This window comes from Xenopus tropicalis, chromosome 7 (genome assembly GCF_000004195.4).
Source record: "Xenopus tropicalis strain Nigerian chromosome 7, UCB_Xtro_10.0, whole genome shotgun sequence".
Lineage (NCBI taxonomy): Eukaryota > Metazoa > Chordata > Amphibia > Anura > Pipidae > Xenopus > Xenopus tropicalis.
The window spans coordinates 78545508-78564588 of record NC_030683.2 but is presented as its reverse complement, the minus strand read 5'-3'; the positions used below and the strand labels follow the sequence as shown (position 1 = coordinate 78564588).

Here is a 19081-nt window from a genome sequence, read left to right as displayed (position 1 = left end):
ACTATTACATTAACCTTAATGCAGTGTATTTTGTAGACACAATGAAGTGGATGACAGACAAATGCAATTATTACAGCTTTATGTTGTTAAACAGCTTTCTAAAACTCATGGGTGCTGGGGGGAAATATAAGCCTATACATTAGTCAACATTTGTTCAAGTTGGACATATGAACTGTGCCCCACTTAAATAAAAACTTTGCTCAAGACTTAAATAGAGTTTACATTATGGGTTCAAGGGGGGAGGTGTGCCTGCAAATATATTTCTTCCATTGCTTAAAGTCAGTAGGAAAACAAATAGACACAGAATTACTAGCTTTTTAAAAACTATAGCTTATTTCTTAAATATCTTCAAGGGGTTGGAAAAGCTTTTTTCCATTTACACTTTAAATAAGGAAAAATTCTTGCCCCCTTAAACTTGAAAAAAAAATAAAAATTCATTTTAAATACATGCAAAGCATAAACTATACAAGCCAGTCTTGTCCCTGTGACTTAGGCAAGAAGAGGCAGATTTATCAAAAATTTCAATCACATTTTTGGGTTTTTTCCTTAGACGATAAGTAAGCCTTTTTATTTTAAAATCTAGAAAACGACTCTAAACAGCACTCAGAGTAACATAAATTTCTCCCTGCACTCAGTCTTATGTTTTTCTAGATCATGTGTTGAAAAGTGCTGCTCATTTCAGCTACTTCCTGGTCTAGTGTGAATTGCTGCCCCATTTCTTTTCTGAGCTCTTGGTCTCTATTTGACCATGAAGAGGGTCAAAGTAGTGTCTACTGCGCACTAGCACTTATATTGCAGTGTCACCCACTGTGACCTACAGCACTTATATTTGCCTATTTGTGTCTGTTACCCTCCCATATAGATTGTAAGCTCTATGGGGCAGGGACCTCTATCCTCTTGTGTCTTTGACTCTTAACTTATTGCAACTGAATCTATTCTACTGTACAGTGCTGCGTACATAAGTAGCGCTTTATAAATAAAGATATGCATACATACATGCTTGGTACCACCTGCAACAAATGGAGTCAGTCAGGCACCTCTTTGACCCTCTTCATGGTCAAAGAGAGAAGAAAGGTTAAGAAAAGAAAAGCGGCAGAGCTTCATGCTAGACCAGGAAGTAGTTGAAATGAGCTGCACTTTTCAGCTTGTGTTTTAGAAATAACATGAAACTGAATGCAGGGATAAAGGTATGTTATTCTGTGCACCATTTAGAGTAATTTTAGAGATTAAAATGGGTTTACTTATTATTTAAATGAAAAAAATCTTAAATGCGTGCTTCTTTATTAAAAAAAACTTTCCAAAACTTGATTATGTAAATTGTAAAAAGACAAATCGAAAGCAGTGAAATCAAACTCTAAACATCATAAATTAATCTGCAAAGTTGTAAATCAATCTCAAAAATTCAAATTGAAAAAGCTTGAATTTTGCTAATACAACTCTAACCCCTTTTTGGCTAAAATAGACAAATTCCAGCTATGGGTAGAGCATGGGGTAAATTGGACTCCTTTTCAGCAGGATGGCCCTTTGCTAAGGGGAAGTTACCGTACAGAGGGTTGTATAACTACACCTCCCACTGCAACGTATAAGTGTAAAAATTGAGTAAATAAATAAATAAACAAATGGACACCAGGAGCTCTTGATGAACTAATTAACAACCGATTTATTTGTGTATACAAACTCAATGAAGCAAGGTTTAGCAATATACTCACGAACCATAAGGTATTTAAGCAAGGCAGATTGAGTGAAAGGTAAAGTACAACAGTCTTGCACCACTGTGGAGAGTATAGGGATGTAGTTCTGTATCCTTAGGTTAATAACCTTATTGGGAATAACCTTATTAGGAATAAACACTATCCTGCAACCTGTGTCTTAACCGTGGTCCCTACAATAAGGCAGCAGAGCCTGTAAAGGAGAACTAATCCTCTATTCTCCTAGATGGAGCCAAAAACTGCTCTTACTAAATATGCTGTCTATCTCACGTGCTATGAAAAGAGATATTCTTGTTATTCTCTCTGTCAGGACCTGCCTGTACTCGAACTGTGGACTCTATGTTGGGCAGGTTCTGCATTACCTCACTGAGCCACTGGAGACCTTGGGCATCCAGCCCTAAACATTATGTTCACCCCTCTTTGCTTCATTGTTCAGACCCAGCTCCTCCTCCCTTAGTAAGCCCAGGTGGTTGCAATTGGACAATTAATGGGCTTTATAAGCCAGTTATAAACAACCCCTGGTTGCTTGTTCATTAAGCCCTTTTGTGATCCTGTGACCATACCTGCCTGACTCCTGCCTGGTTCCTGCACCTGTTCCTGTCCATATTCCTGCCTGGTTCCGTCCGCTTCACCCCGTTCCTCGTCTCCTGTTCCTGACCTCTGTTGGATCTCCCGGTATTGACCTTGGCCTGTTTAATTGACTGCTCCCTGTCTTCAGCCTGCCCCTGATCACTGCCTGTTATTCGGACCCTCCTTGCCTGCTGCCAGTCCTGTCCCTCTGCCTGCTTATCGGACTTGTATTGTTTTGCCGCCTGCCTCTGACCACTGGCCCGTTGTATGGATTTTGTATTTCTTTTGCTCAATCCTTTTAATAGATTTCTCAGCATCTCAACATGTTTTCTGCTCATCAACAAGCAAGGTACCTTTTATATCCGTTTTAGACAGCATATAGGCTCCTACCTGCCAGCCACCCACCTGTGGCTGTACCTGACACTCTCATTCACAGGGTCCCTGCTCCCGACTTCTCTAAGGGTATTTGTCCCTTGGGGCCTAACCTTCTGGGCTGTGTGGATCCCAGGCTTCCTGGAGACATCCACTCTGGTCAGATGCTGCAGGCCAAGAAGAAAGAACCACCCCTTACTTAACAATATATTAAAGTGTGGTAGGGTGTGGTCTAGCCTTGGGCCAATAATAGGGTATATGTTAATACCAATTATGATACATAGGTCTTTATCCAGTAACAGGAAAAGAAGAAGGTGTAGCGCTTAAAGCCATAGGAGCATATTAAACCTATGGGTCCTAACTACTATTGATTTCCACCTGAATTCGCTAGCTTTTAGATGCATAATATTTATTTTTAAGTTTTCAAGTTTTGGAAACCCAAATTTATATGTTCATAACTCTGCCCTTTAGTTTGTTTTTATTTTATGTCTGCTTCAAAATGCCAGCCACACACAACAAATTAATGCCTTCAAATAAATTGTCAAATAGCATGTTATTATTGCCTTTTAAAAGTGTTTTTCTTGAGTTCTAACACCATGTATATAAATAAGCCACTTACCTTACTAACCTTTTTCCCTCAGGACTCTCTCATATGTGTATGTTTAGTATATTGTTTCAGAACTTTAATGTGTGGAGCCTGCTAAAAGTTGGCATGTAGGTGTCTAGTATAATATGTTTATTTGTATGTTACCCCTAATCATGGCCAATTTTGGTAAGTAACTGCTTTTCTCCATTCGAAATCAGTGTTCATTGCATACATGTAGACACTGGAGGACCAGTTAAGAAAGATATTAAGAAATTTCTGCAAGTCTTCACAAATGAAATGGAAGCTTACAAGGACCCACCAAGATACATGGAAGCTAGAATTCTTTCATATGTTTTACATTCAAAAACTGAAGACAAACTTGAACATCCAACTATACAATGGGTCCTTTAGCCATTGACGGACACAGCTGGCAACACCAAAGCTGTACTTGTGTACCACAGCTGGATCATTGCCCTAATAGTGACATCAGAATTTGTGGAGAATATAAATGCAAGATAAACAAAGCTATTAAACAGCACCTGTATATGGTGGTACACTGACCAGTGGTATGGATTAGTGGAACAAACATTCATTGGCATGTACAGTGTCTACCATATCTTCTTTGCTCACAAGGTAATAGTTTCAAGACCTCTTCTTAGATTGATAAAAAAAGAATTTGTTCCTTGGAATTTCTTCTAAACATTCTTTAGACAGTTAAACGGTTGCTGCCATATGACAGAAACCTTGTTCATATGAATCCATCCCTGTTCATCTCTTTGTCTTTGTAAATCTGTATGGATTACAGAACACTTTTGGATTTGCTACCAAAAGATATTCAACCCTGCTCAATACTCTATATTGGACATATTAAAATTGGAATGCTTTCTTAATTCATCACAGGAAGCTATTCATATACTGTAGCTAGGAAAACTACAAATTAGCAAATAATCTGCTCTAAGCATAAAGTGGATTTCCAGGGAAAAAAAGATTTTTTATCATACTTAAGTCATCAAATTCTAGTCTTTGTTACACGTGGAATTCCCAAATATCCTTGTATTAGAAAATGGGTCTGTTTACTTTTGAAGAGTTTAATGCTTTTACCAATAAAGACTTAATTAGAACAGTAACTGCTCCTCCACATTCCTCAAAGAATGGCATGGATTAGAGGCTAAATTCCACGTTTTGGCACTGGCATATTTTTTCGCGCAAAAATTTGCAGTGCAACAAAAAATTGCCATTCGCGTCAAAAAATGGCACAATTTTTCACCATTTTTTTCAGCTAAGCGAAACAGGACAGATTCGCTCATCACTACTAATGGAGATTGGTCATCAAGAATTGCATGGTTACTTTTAGCACAGATTGTTACCCCATGATAAACTATCTTTGTCAGTCCATCTAAATTTATCATGGGCCCTTAAAACAACATGCCTTGGCCATCCTAATCCAAAGGAGTGTTGTTTACAACAAAGCGTTTTATATGTATGTTTTGCTTCCTCTGTTACTATATCCTTCTTTTCTGAAAGTAGCATACTTAGTTTAGTATTGGAGCGAATATAATTTATTTTATTAAGCATCTGGGAAAGAAAAAGGAGATAGTATAGCAGAAAGAAAAGAGAAAGGGAAAAAAATTGACTTAGAAACTTGGAAAAGAGAAATGGGTAAAGAAACAGAATGGTAAATATTACTCCTGGGTATCTACATCAATAAAGTTCTGCCGTGAGTACCATTTTTACAGTGGATATGTAGACAGTTCTTAGTCCTCGCATTATGGTATTCAAGGGTCTGTGATAGACTTCTTGCCAGTACTTTTGTAATTTGGCGCAGCTCAACCAGATGCGCACAAGAGTCCCCTCCTGGCCACATTTTCTCCAATACAATTTAGTAGCTCATGTGGAAAATAAAGAACAAAGAACAAATAATAGTGCAATATTGTAATGCAAATCAGGGATCAGGAGGAATAACTACCGAATCCCAAAGAAAGTGTGTGAAAGGCTAATTTGCTTAATGTATCACCACGTGCTGTAATGTTAAATGCTCACCAGATAGCAATATTGAGTAGGCAAATAGAAATTTCTGATTCAACTTGTAGCCGTCTCCTCACATATAGGCACAAAATGGAAGAGAAAGCAGCAAATAGTGCAAATCATTTATTAAAAGTAACAGAATAAAATGGATCTACTTACAAAGTGTAGATAATGTACAGGCTTTCATAAAACTCGTCGCGTTTCACGTACTGGCGGTACGCTTTCTCAAGAGTGTTTGAGAAAGCGTACCGCCAGTACGTGAAACGCGTCGAGTTTTATGAAAGCCTGTACATTATCTACACTTTGTAAGTAGATCCATTTTATTCTGTTACTTTTAATTACAATATTGCACTATTATTTGTTCTTTGTTCTTTATTTTCCACATGCGCTCCTGCCATAATTCTTTGTATGCGTTTGGGACCCAGTCAAAGGGGTGACTTGAGGAGGAGCAGCAGGAACACACAGAGTTTTCGTCACTTTCTTCACTGACTCTATTTCATTGAATATCATTAATCACAAAGCGCTGAGGACACGGTATTGTATTTACCACACTAGACAATTTAGTAGCTGTTGTAGCTGTTTAGTAGCTGCGGATAGATCTTATAGAGCTTTGAGGGTACCAGATACCATCTAAACATGAGTTTGATACTGGTTTCCTTTAACCTGACTGATTTTGAGGTAGTCAGTATAATTGCAAAGGCTATATTCCAGTCAGTGGGATTAATCGTGAGGTTCAAGTCCTTTTGCCAGGCTGAAATATATGAGTCCATAGGGGAATTTGTGGTGTCATTTAGTAATCCATAATAATAAGAAATGTTGTCACCCCAGAGGTGCATATATATATATATATACTGTATATATATTTGTCTTTGTGTTGTGTGTCACATGTTAATGCACTTGTCTCTACATGTTGCAAAGTGTGTGTGTCATTATACTGAATCTCTGTGCATGCTACTTTAGGTATGTAGTAGAGTCTTTGCCATGTATTTAGTCCTCAGCACTATGATCTTTGCCCATGATCCAGCAATGACTTAACAAACATAAGCCTATGTGTCAGATTTTTAATAATCACATTCCAGACTGTAATCACATTTTGCACAATTTATACAAAAAAGTCACTATCATGACTTCTTCCGCAATTGCATACTTTAACACATTTTTTCTAAATTTATCAAAATGAACATTTGAAAATTAAGAATTAAAATTACGGCACCTAAAACCTGCTTGGCAATCTGAGTAGCAATGAATAGTAAAATAACAATTGCAATTTTTTGCACTGACTGATGTAAAATAAAGTTGATTACTGAAGAATTTAACAACAACCTAAACCAAAATTATGTTTATTTTTTCACAATCATGCAGATTAATACAGATATGCCCCAGAAAGGCAGATTTAAGAATAAAACATCTTGAAGATTGAAATATTCCTTTGATTGACCTATCTAGATAATAGTTTTAGCATGGGAAATTTAGGAAAAATTGTACCCACTTTAGCTATTTCCACAGGTAATGGCAATTCATTAGAAAAAAGAAGTACAGCAGAATTTTTGTGCACTATTTTCAGTGGTGCTTCCCATTTAAATGGCAGGGAAGAAATCTAGAATGGTTAGTGTTGTTTTAATCACCACCACAAGGGAGGCATAGCTATAAAGAGATTTTATCTGAAGAGTAAATAATCCAAGCACTGAGAAAGATTCAAACAAAAGAAGTATCTGAAAATAGTAAAATACAAAATATATTTTTTATTAGAGTAAAATATTTGGCACAGATGTTGGTAGTTTCTAAAGCAGAGAAAGCAAAACCATAGCACATTTGAAACATAATTGCCGAAATAATGGAACTCTTACGTAAAAGACAATGACATAGTTCCATTATAGCCAGCAAAAATGAAGTATCTGTAAAACTAGCCATCCAGTTCTTTATGAGTCTCTTAGAAGCTGTAGGACAATGTTTTTCTCTCATATGATGGTTTCTAATAACACAGCCAATAAGCAGGTACCCTGACAATGTAGTGTGAGGCAGTGATTTTTGAGAGTACCATGGATAAGTTATTTGATTCGGTAATATAATAAAGGGATTGTGTTGGGCGATAATGAGTTTCTGGAGTGGCTGCTTTAAGCAGGTCATTTCTAGGCTGAAGTAGTGTCTACAAGATGGGATTGTATAATTGGACTTGCTGTCAGCAACTCATTCACTGCATCTATATTGCAAATCACCTACAGTATAGTTTCCATCATATTGTAGAATGATTTAGTGTCATGCAACACAAATATTTCATATTTTATTTGCTATACTAGCTGACGTATTGCCTTTTAAGCCTTTATTGACTATACTTCAGCTGAATAAAATAAACTTTAAAAAAAAAAAAATATATATATATATATAGAGAGAGAGATATACACATAAATAAGTGATATATAGACTGATATATTCTGTGTGCATCTAAGTGACTGCATGTTTTTTACATATGTGTCTTTGTGATTGGCATTATATAGTTACATACCTAGCAACTCACTTTGTACTGTGCTTCTCTGTGTTTTCCATTTTTGTATATATAATGGTGTAGACTGACTGTATCCTTTTTGATAATTATGCTGCTCTTTTTGCACAGCATATATTTCAAACAAGGCCCCTATTGAGATAAACAGATTGTACTAGAGCAGGCTCTGCTTTCTGCAGAACAAACCATATTTTATTGGTTTAAATTACTCTCTTTCCTTTTTTCTCTGCAGGCAGCTGAGCTGGGAATGGTGACAGCTTATTACACGTACATCTTTACTAATCTGGTGAGACCTTCTTCTTCTGTTAATGTGCATAACCTAAACATGCTGTTAAAAAAATCACAGTTCCTAAATAAGGAGAAAAACTGTAATAGAATAGGAGGTGAATTATGCTGTTTGTCTTTGATTAAATTAGCCATATAACCAAATCAAAGTTCCAAAATGCTAAAAGCATGCAAGGGTAAAATTTTCACTCTTGGAATGTTGGGGCTTGACACATTTAATTATTTATTCTATTTTATGTATAAGGTTATACATAATAATCCATATGCCTGCCATAGTAAATTCTGTGGAGCTGATGGTCAGGAACCTGACTTCTTAAGATGTAGGATTTACATTTTTGGTCTTTAATCTGTCCTGCATTGTGTGTTATCATCTCTTTCATCCTTTAGAGGAGTACAATATAAGAAAAAAGTATAATACAGGGGCCAATGCAAGAGGCCACTGAAATAGGCATCTATTTCCTATGAGACTTAGGTATCAACAGGCATCTTCAACCTGTGGTTCTCTAAATGTTGTTGAGCTATATCTTAGTATACCATGGTATAACAGACAGATCTATGGATAAGGGCATAGGGCACTATGGGTGCACTATGCAAAGTACAATTTTGAATACACAACGGCAAATTCTGCCCACAGTTCCAGCATAATGATAGAAGTTAGCAGATTAACACCTGCTGCAAGTGGATCCAATGCGCTCAAAATGTTTGGAAGGTGTTTTATCACCATCTTCTCTATAGACTTGCTTATGCTGAAAATTATATCTGACCATACTTAAAACTCATTTACTGTGCCCCTGGAGAGAAGTGCAAAAGCACAGCTTGGAAATCTTCTGCCCAGGATAATGCATCTGCTCTGCACCGTGTGCTGGCTAAGCAATCTATCATACAAAAAGCAGCTTCTTAAACTTTTGTCTTAGTTGGTGGCTAAAAATATCAATCTGGCTTAGATTATGGTGTGGGCAATGCCCATCATCTGTTCGCATACAAAACTATGGACCACACCCAAGCAAAGGTCCATAGGGGAAAGGTCCAAAGCACATGCATACATTTAGCAGTAGCAACACAGAAACTAGACAACCAAAGAAAGCTTCTGTAGTTGCTTGAACATCAAGTTTTAGGGGGCAGCTTTAGGGGGGCTGTCCATGGATGCCTATATATACTGTATATACAAGTATATATATATATATATATATCATAATAGGAGGAGGATACACCAAAATAGTCCTATGCCTAAGTGCCACGTGGTTAAAATGTGAAACATAAATGAAGGATTAACTCAACACTCACAGGACTTACTAAAAAAAACAATAAAGAATCCTTTTATTTGTGCAAAATCAACGTTTCGGTCACATAAGCAGACCTTTATTAAGATCTTGTAATGAGTTGATCCTTGATTTATATCTATCTATCTATCTACTAGATAAACAGATGGATAGATAGATAGATAAAAATTACCTCACTCTCCGCTGGGCAGTGCCCCAGGTTGGCACATGTGCTGATGCCATGCAAAGCTAATTTGGTCACTTAAGTAAAAGATTACAGAGAAAAGACAGCCACTAACTTAATATATGCCAATTTGACCAACGTACTTGATTTTTCAACATTTTGCCGAAGTGCACCCCCTACCAGCCAACAAATCATGGTGTTTTTAACAAACTCCATAACTACTGCAGGCTTACACAGAGGAGCCTGACACCACATACTGTACATATGTTTCAGTCTTCTCATCCATGGAATGATGTAATTAAGATAAATCATCACTCAGGACAATAGCCATCTTTGAAACATATGCTACTGTACAGAAGGGTTATACTAAATACTAAATACTGTCTTATAGAATGGAAATTGCTTGGGATATTTTCCATGAATAAGAATCTTCCAGTCTTTTTCAACCTTTCTTAACAGTTCTGGGCTGATTATTAGCTTCTCTTTTTTATAAGGAGAGAAATGCAGTGAAATTACAAAGATGAGGATCATTCCAGATAACTAGAATTCTCTTAAAGGAGAAGGAAAGGTAAAAACCAAGTAAGCTTTACCAGAAAGGTCTATGTTAACACAGCCATAAGCACTTACAGTAATGCTGCACTGAGTCCTCTATCAAAAGAAACACAGGATTTATTTGTCTCTTTTTTTGTAAACATGCTGTTCCAGTGTCTGACTTCCTCTCTCAGAAACATCCTTAATTCCCATGGCCAGAGTCTGCACAGTTCTCTCCCTCTCTCCCCTCTCCTGCTCCCTCTCCCACCAGAATGCTAAGAATTCCCTCCCCTCTCCCTTTAGGAATGTGTGATCTCAGCTATGGAGGCTAGAGACTGCAGGCAGGAAGCAACTTAAAATGGCAGCTGCCATCTTAAGCAAAGAGAGAAAGCTTCTAAAGCTGTTTACTCAGGTATGTTAATGGTTTCTGCAGAAAAAATATAGTGTTCTAGGTGGCACTAATGTGGCAAATCTACTGGCAGTAAAATGCCAAAATGACTTTCCTTCTCCTGCTTAAAAAATGTTTAATAGGTTCTAAGGCTCCAAGCTGAAAACAAATCCCCTTAAGGGGATTCTCAGAAGAACACAGATCAAGAATCATTTCTGAGTTGGTCTGTGATACCTTATTTAACAATTATTAGAAAAGATTTAACTGTTTTATTCCTGGATCATAATCTTGCAAGCTCTGCACAACAACAAGATGAATCCTCTGCATAATTTCAGCCTTCTGTGTAGCCTCTAGATTTGCAGAATCTGTCAGGCATTTGGCACATAATCATTAATCAGTTACAGCAGGCTCATAACATGGTTACATGACTTCCTTCTACAATAGTTCTTTCTTGCACTAGATCTTCAGGCAAACTGGAAGAAAAAGTCACATGAATGTTCCAAAACTAAAAACAGGAAAACTGATCAATAAAGTCTCTCCCTTAGATACTTTGGGACTGGTTGGATCCATTGGCTAACAAGATACTAGCAATATAGTTAATCACATCTATAAAAAAGAGAAAAAAAAAAAGATGGCATGCAGACAAAAAGCACCAGTGGCTGAGAGCTGGAAAATATAGGCAACCGAAAAGAAAAAAGGAGATTATACTAAAGTATTTCAAAGGGAAGAAAATAACTCTCTAACTAGGCAGCTAGAAAGGATCATACCTAGAAATGACAGTCAAAGCATCACACAGGAATGCTAAAAGTTGGCCATATGACTTACCAAGCTCGGAAATATATAACAAGAGTCACACCTCTTTGTCTGTTCCTAAGCAGGAAACAAAAATGGCAGAGGTCACCAAAAATTGTACTCACACCAGATAAATTCAAACATCTGATATTACACTGATTAATCAGAACAACAATAAAACAACTAGAAAGGGAAGTTTGAGAACAAACTTCATGTTGGGTTGAAAAACATGACATCACTGAATGGGCTCTGCCCACTTTCTCTGACCTTGGAGTTATATAGTAAAAACCACTGTGCAAAGTTTGGGGACCCTGGTTTTAATAGTGTCTGAATGGCAGCAACTTAAATTTCCCCACTGAAAGTCAACCAGTGACATCTGATTGGCGGTTGGTGGCTCCACCCCCTTTTTCTAACCTGGAACTGCAGTTACCCAGTGAGTAACTCTGCAAAGTTTAGGTACCCTAGGATTAATAGTTAAAGAATGGCAGCATTTTAAATTTAAACCAATAAAATTAATGGATGAAATCTGATTGGCTGTTAGTGGCCCAACCCACTTTTCCTATTTTTGAACTGCAGTCCCCCAGTGCAAATTTTGGGGACTCCGGTATAAAAATTGTGAGACTGACAGCATTTTACACTTCACCATTGAAAGTAAAAAGGTGAAATGTTATTGGCTGTTGGTGGCTCCGCCCACTTTTTTCTAACTGTGAACGGCAAATACCCAGTCACTAACTCTGGAAACTTTAACAACCCTGGAATTTAAATAATGGCATCATTTTAAATATAAACCAATGAAATCTAATGGGTGGTAATGGATTTGCTGTTGGTGGCTCCTCTCACTTGTTCTAACCCTGAATATGTAGTCATCCAGTGACTGACTGTGCAAAGTTTGGGAACCCTGACATAAATAGTGTGAGAAAAGCAGCACTTTAAATTTAAACAAAAAAAAAATCAATAGGTGAAGTCTGATTGGCTGTTGGTGGCTCCACCCACTTTTTAAAACCTAAAAATGCAGTCCCCTAGTGACCCTGGTGTTAATGAGAATGGCAGCAGGTTGAATTTCCCCATTGAAAATCAATAGTTAAAATCTGATTGGCTGTTGGTGGCTCCACCCACTTTTTCTAACTCTGAACCGAAGTTACCAGGTGACTAGCTCTGCAAAGTTTGGAGACCTTAGTATTAATATTTAAAGAATGGCAGCAGTTTAAATTTAAACATATGAAGTCTATATGTGAAATCTGATTGGTTGTTGTTGGCCCCGCCCACATTTCTAAACTTGGAACATAGTCACCCAGTGACAAACTGTGCAAAGTTTGGGGACCCTGAAATTAAACATGTGAGAATGGCAGCAGTTAAAATTTCCCCACTGAAAACAATGAAAGAAATGTGATTGGCTTTTGGTGGCCCCGCCCACTTTTTCTAACCTTGAGTACGAAGTCACCCAGTAACTGACTGTGCAAACTTTGCGAACCCTGGCATCAAACCAATAAAATTCAATAGGTGAAATCTGATTACTTGTTGGTGGCCCCGCCCACTTTTTCAAAACTAAAACTGCAGTCCCCTCGTGACCAACTGTGAAAAGTTTGGGGACCCTGGTGTTAATACTGTGAGAATGGCAACAGGCTGAATTTCCCCATTGAAAGTCAATAGGTAAACTCTGATTGGCTGTTGGTGGCTCCGTCCACTTTTTCTTACCTTGAACCACAGTTACCTGGTGCCTAACCCTGCAAAGTTTGGGGACCCCGGCATTATTACTGTGAGAATGGCAGCAGGTTGGATTTCCACCAACTCAGTAGGTAAAATCTGATTGGCTGTTCACTTTTGGGCATCCAGCAATCATCATATTTTCATTCAGGCTGACCCCATGACTGTGTGATTCAAGTGGGGAGTGAAGCCTCAAAGCTGTAAGATTGGCAGCAGTTTCAATTTCCCCATTAAAGTCAATGGGTGAAATTTGATTGGCTGTTGCTGGCCCCTCCCACCTTGGGGTCATACAACAAATGTTGCTGTTTCATTTGGGGTGACCCCATTATTATGTTATTCAAGTTTGGGGGGTGTAGCTTCAAAGCTGTAACGTGCGGCAGCAGTTTGAAAATCTTCCCTGTCAAAGTCAATGGAAAATTTGTGGGGTTCGGAGGGGCGTCCAAAAAGACGGGGGGCCGGATCGCTTAGAAAAGCACAAGCAACCTGCTCCGCTATAGGGCGAAGAAGTGTGGAGAGTTTGGGTGTTGTACCCCTAAAACTGTAGGAGGAGTAGCGTTTAGAAAATGGGGGGAGCTAAGAAGAAGAAGAAGCGGAAGAATAAGCCAAAGTCGAAGAACAGTATGTTGGGTTTTTCAACTCAACATAGTTATCTGTGGGTTAAAGCGTTATTGTGTCCCTTAAAAATGACATTAATAATTGAGTGTGAAAATTGATTTGATCCATTCCAATTCAAACACAAAAATAATCTATATAGGAATTTTAAATAACAGGTAAGGTAATGCAAATTATACAACTGGCAGTGGTTTTTCCAACCATTACCCTTTACAAGGTTATTGATATGAAAGCACTGTTGTATCAGTCATGTAACCATAGTTCCCAGAATATTATGGATAGAAAACAAGCTTTCACCTCTACATATCACTTTAATAGACTTTTAGGCTGGTCTTTCAAATAACAAGGATTATGAATGTTATAGCCATGGTTTATATTTATACATTATAGTATCTGTCTCTTTCCCATTTCACTCTCATTGAATATGTAAGTGTAGTTACTGATTTTTTATCATCAGTTACTGGAAAGATCTACATTCCCTAATGTGCCTTTGCCTATAGAAGCAGAAAATGGGCAGAGAAAGAAAAAATCCTTATTTTTACATTTCTGTATACATAAACATCAGAAAATGTGTGTTATAATCAATGTATTAATTTGTAAGAAGGATGGAAGAAGATGAATAAAGATCAAATTGAATAGTGTTAACTCCCCCAAGTCATTATAGAAGGATGAAACTGATTTCATAATTAATGGCTGGTCAGGTGCAATTACAATATTGTCAACCAATATAACACAATATAAACACTTTTAGTGATTGGTCCATTCCAATTTAAATAATATTGACATCCTGAAATATAAGCACGATTAGTGCCAAGTCAAGTGCAATTACAGGTATCATTTGATATCACAAAATATCTGCAATTTTATTGATAAATCTGATCCAATAACAAAAACTATCAGTAAAAATTCCGAGCAACTTAAGGTATGGAGGAAAAATGGTCTGGAGGAAATATGGCATTGTTTAGGCAAAATCCATACGCATTTGTTGGACACTGCCTTCATGCCTTCGCAGCCAAAATGTTCTTTATTTTTTTTTAGGATCCAAATGGAATAATGAGCCTGATGAGTAAACATGACATTGTTTTTGCCAGGACCATGGATTTTAGAAATCTAAATAACACTGATGGCAGTATACTGTGGTGATGATTTCATACAGACTATCCTTCAGTCTGGTCTGTTGGGCACACTATGCAGTTATACCTAAGGCTCACTGCAACTCTGTGATGTCATTTTGTATGCAATGCATCACTGTAAATTATTAATATACTACTGGGTCAAGTGCCAGATCCGTTAGAAAATGCTTCCCATTGAATGTATGGGATAGAAATTTCTGCCAGAAATTACACCTATTCTGTGTATGTTGTATGAAATTTATATTGTACGTTCCAGAGACTGGGATGAATTATGAACAATCTTTGTGCAATGTGTGATGTGCAAATGCTATCAAAATAAAGGATAATAATAAGCTTACAAGATATTCCAGCTATGCACTCATTAATGGCAATAGTAGCCAGGGGCAAATTTTACACTTGGCGAGTAGTGTTTATTGCATTACTTGGTGTGGGCTATACCAATCTTTGTACAGTGCTACAGTAATAACTGAAAGGTAAAATATCTAAAACAGCTAGAAACATAAATGATACAGTACAGCAGTTCTCCTAGGAATACCTCTCATCTCCCTTACCTCAGGAAACATCAGTTCTGCAGCATCTACCAAAGAAAGAACATCCCAACAGACAAGCACAAAACTGTCGCCATTTTTGTTGCTATCAGTTTACACATGTCTTTATAAGTAATTCCCCGCAGCAGAAAAGCTCGAGAAAAGTTAGAAGCTTGCTTGTGCCATTCATTGACTGAAAAAGCAGTTCTGTATATTTTAGAATTAAATCCATTTACAGGAAGCCATGCTCATCTCCTTCTATGGCTTATCAGAAGAGAAAGTTTTCTCTTAATCTAACTTTCTATCTAATTTGTTGCAGCAAAAAACATATGTTGGATTATATATATATATATAGCATCAGATTCTAATGACACTACATCTATATATTATATTTATATCAAAGCCCAGTGTCAGTGTATACACAATAACATATGGCACTGAAAGACTTTTATTATAACAATTTTGAATTGAAAGAATTTAAAGATGGTGATATATTAGTCCAGAATCTATGACCTTTTTGAAGTGGGAGCGGAACCATTGTTAACATGGGACATTGAGTTTGTGTATACACAAACTGGTACTCTGAAGGTTGCAGGGAGCTACACATTGTGTATTTTAATTTCTACATTAAAAATAACACTTCTCAATAAAAAATACTTTTTATGCATCATGTTGTCACAAGGCAAGCATGCAGGGAATTTTAAATGAAAGGAAAGCAGTTATTTAGCTATTTTTTAGAATGCTTAATCCATATGAAAATGATAAGCTTTTAATTGTCTTGCTCCCAATTTATATAACGCCTTACATATAGCGGTATGTTTGATGCTGTGTAAAAAGTGGAGTGATGTTGCTCATAGCAGCCAATCAGATGCTTTGCTTTGGTTTTCTAACTATTAAAATCTAATTGCTGATTGGTTGCCCTGGGAAACATTACAGGTAATGCATCACTCCACTTTTTACACAGCATGATAAATATACCCCTACTGTATCCTTATAAGTGTGCCAGGAACTGCATGGCAGCATTATAAATGAGTGGTCAAAATGTTTTAAAAACCAAGAGCTAAGATTCAGTAAGATAGAACCAGCATACTAAATACTAATGTCAAACCTCTGTCTTTGAGATATATTATGGCTTGATAAGCTAATTTGTTTAACATTGAGTACCATAAAGACTCCTGTGGTGCTCTGTCTGTAAATATGTGCTGTTCTGCAATCCTAAAATGCCCTGAGGACACTGTGTATGTAATAATATAGCGTGTTGTATACTGGGGTGGTTTGTGGGCAATGCCTCTTAACAGGAAACAGATCCCATCAGCAGGTTTTGTGCAATAAGTGTTATCAGTTACTGCAGTAAGGATAATGATATATGTAGGTCGTACATTTGCTATGTTTAAATTAATTGAAAGGTTTTGATATCATTCTTGCTTGCTGAATGTTGAAATGTTATCAAATCTTCTGTTAGCTTGGTATGGCTATATTATACCATTAAAAGCACACATTGAAGAATAGTATGTAGTTTTGTAAAACTGTTTTTATAACATATGTTTTTAAATGACTGTGTTGTTGCCATCAAAAACAGGTGCAAGCGTATGGCTGATCAGGATACACTGGGCTCTCATACAGTATGTGTAAACATCAGAGATTCACCTTGCCATTAGGATAAGCAGAATCTAGGATGGAGAGGTGTAAAAGATTTTTTCTTACAGAAGCTAAATATTTGTAAATTGTAAAAATGTTATACCTAAAGAAAATATATGATTAATTTATATGATTAATTTTATCTTATATATATATTCTTATGTATATATTACATTCTTGCATTCCCTGTTTTTGTACAGCAAGGCTATTATTATGATATCATTACATTATATTTTATTGAACTTTAAATGTAATATAAAGCAACTACTATTAAAATACTTTCAATATTATTTACATTTTATTGCAGTCACACAGCCTTTGTATGTGTCTGCTGTTATAGAAATACTTTGCATTGCACTGTACATTTTCCTCTGGATGGAAAAATCTCTGCACTTCACATATGGCTTTGCAGATCTACAGCAAAGTGCACAGGGCTCTTTGAAAGTCTCCTAAAACATATTAATTCTATATGATTTTGAGCTTGGTGGGTTCACAGAAAAGCACTATAGTAACCCAAGGTGCCCATTTGGTGGGAAATACACAAAAAGTGGATGTTTTAGTGCCTGTAATTATCTTGTATATACAATCCTTTTGTGTAACACCATTAACTAAAAATATTATAATGAACAAGAATTTCAGCATGATTTTCATTTCGGTTTATAAAAAAAAAAAAAAATGGGTTTCTTCATGCGGAGGGAAAAAACAAGACATAAAGCATCCATTAACTTTGATGCATTAGGCGCAAAAAAAAACCCCTGCATAAATCGGCCAATGCATTTGCCAAAATAACGCAAATTTTAGGGTGAAGCAATACGAGACAGTGTCACTCATTACTACTGATACTACATTCCATAGTGCTGTTAAAGTGATACTGACACCAAAAAACTACTCTTCAAAATATTAATGTACATAAAAAGTTCCCTATAGGTCATGTTGATAATTTTTCCCTGATAGGGTTGCTTTTGTAAGTAATTGTTACTTGAAGTCCCTAAACCTGACTGTCCCTTCCCAGCCTGTCAGTTATAGCTTCAAATGCTAACGGACTCCTGCTGCATAAATATGGCCGCCCCCTCATGGGGTATCAGATAGTTAATGTAAAAGCATCAGGCAAATACTTTTAAGACAAACTTATAAATAGCATGCAAAGACAACATTATGATAGATGTAAAAAAATGTTTCATTTCTGGTGTCAATATCTCTTTAAGTAGAAGGCCATGTATATCAACAAATATACAGTAGATTACATACAAATATTTCTTGCTACAGGTGGTGAAAAGGCCCATGCTGATTCTAAAAAGAGAAGGGAGTATGAGACACAAGAGGGCTATTTATCAAGCTGTTTAAAATGAAATAACCTAGAAAAATGTTTTAAAAGGGGAGGAAAAAAATAGTTTATTTATGCACTATTTACCTTATTTAAATTATAAAGTGTCAGTAAGTCAATGGGAAAATGAAGGTGCCAAGCAAATTCTAATAGAAGTGGTTGTGTAAAAAGTGTCATTTTCAACCAGCCTCTGATTTTAAAGCTGGAGCTTTTTACAGAATGCCTAATATCAATAGACAGCATCATATACACGACTTCAGATGTGGAGTAGGCAAAGTTGGTTCAGAAAAATGAGAGACAGTTACATAGTTACATAGGGTTGAAAAAAGACCAGAGTCCATCAAGTTCAACCCATCCAAGTAAACCCAGCACACACAACCTATACTTACCAATCTATACACTCACATACATAAACTATATATACAACCACTAATACTAACTGTAGATATTAGTATCACAATAGCCTTGGATATTCTGATTGTTCAAGAACTTATCCAGGCCCCTCTTAAAGGCATTAACTGAATCTGCCATTACCACATCACTAGGAAGGGCATTCCACAACCTCACTCCCCTCACCGTGAAAACCCACCGACGCTGCTTCAAATGGAAGCTCCGTTCCTCTAATCTATAGGTGTGGCCTCTGGTGCGTTGAACGTTTTTATGGGAAAAAAGAACATCCCCCATCTGCCTATAATCCCCTCTAATGTACTTGTACAGAGTAATCATGTCCCCTCGCAAGCGCAAGCTCTTTTCCAGAGAAAACAACCCCAACCTCGACTGTCTAACCTCATAGCTTAAATCTTCCATCCCCTTTACCAGTTTAGTTGTGCTTCTCTGCACTCTCTCCAGCTTATTAATATCCTTCTCATTCTCCTGCATTTTGAAAAGTTTATTTAAAAGCTGAATGAAAGAGATAGCCTAGTGTAATATATTAGGGAATTC

At 36.9% G+C, this 19081-nt stretch overlaps 1 protein-coding gene across 2 annotated transcripts in view; it reads left to right on the top strand.

The window, feature by feature from the left end:
• grik4 (glutamate receptor, ionotropic, kainate 4) overlaps positions 1–19081 on the top strand; it is a 339069-nt gene that overhangs the window by 220938 nt on the left and 99050 nt on the right. For both annotated transcript variants that reach the window (XM_031906130.1, XM_004916121.4), the window contains exon 7: positions 7995–8048. In XM_031906130.1, the coding sequence (XP_031761990.1) occupies positions 7995–8048 (54 nt within the window). The remainder of the gene's footprint in view (positions 1–7994; positions 8049–19081) is intronic.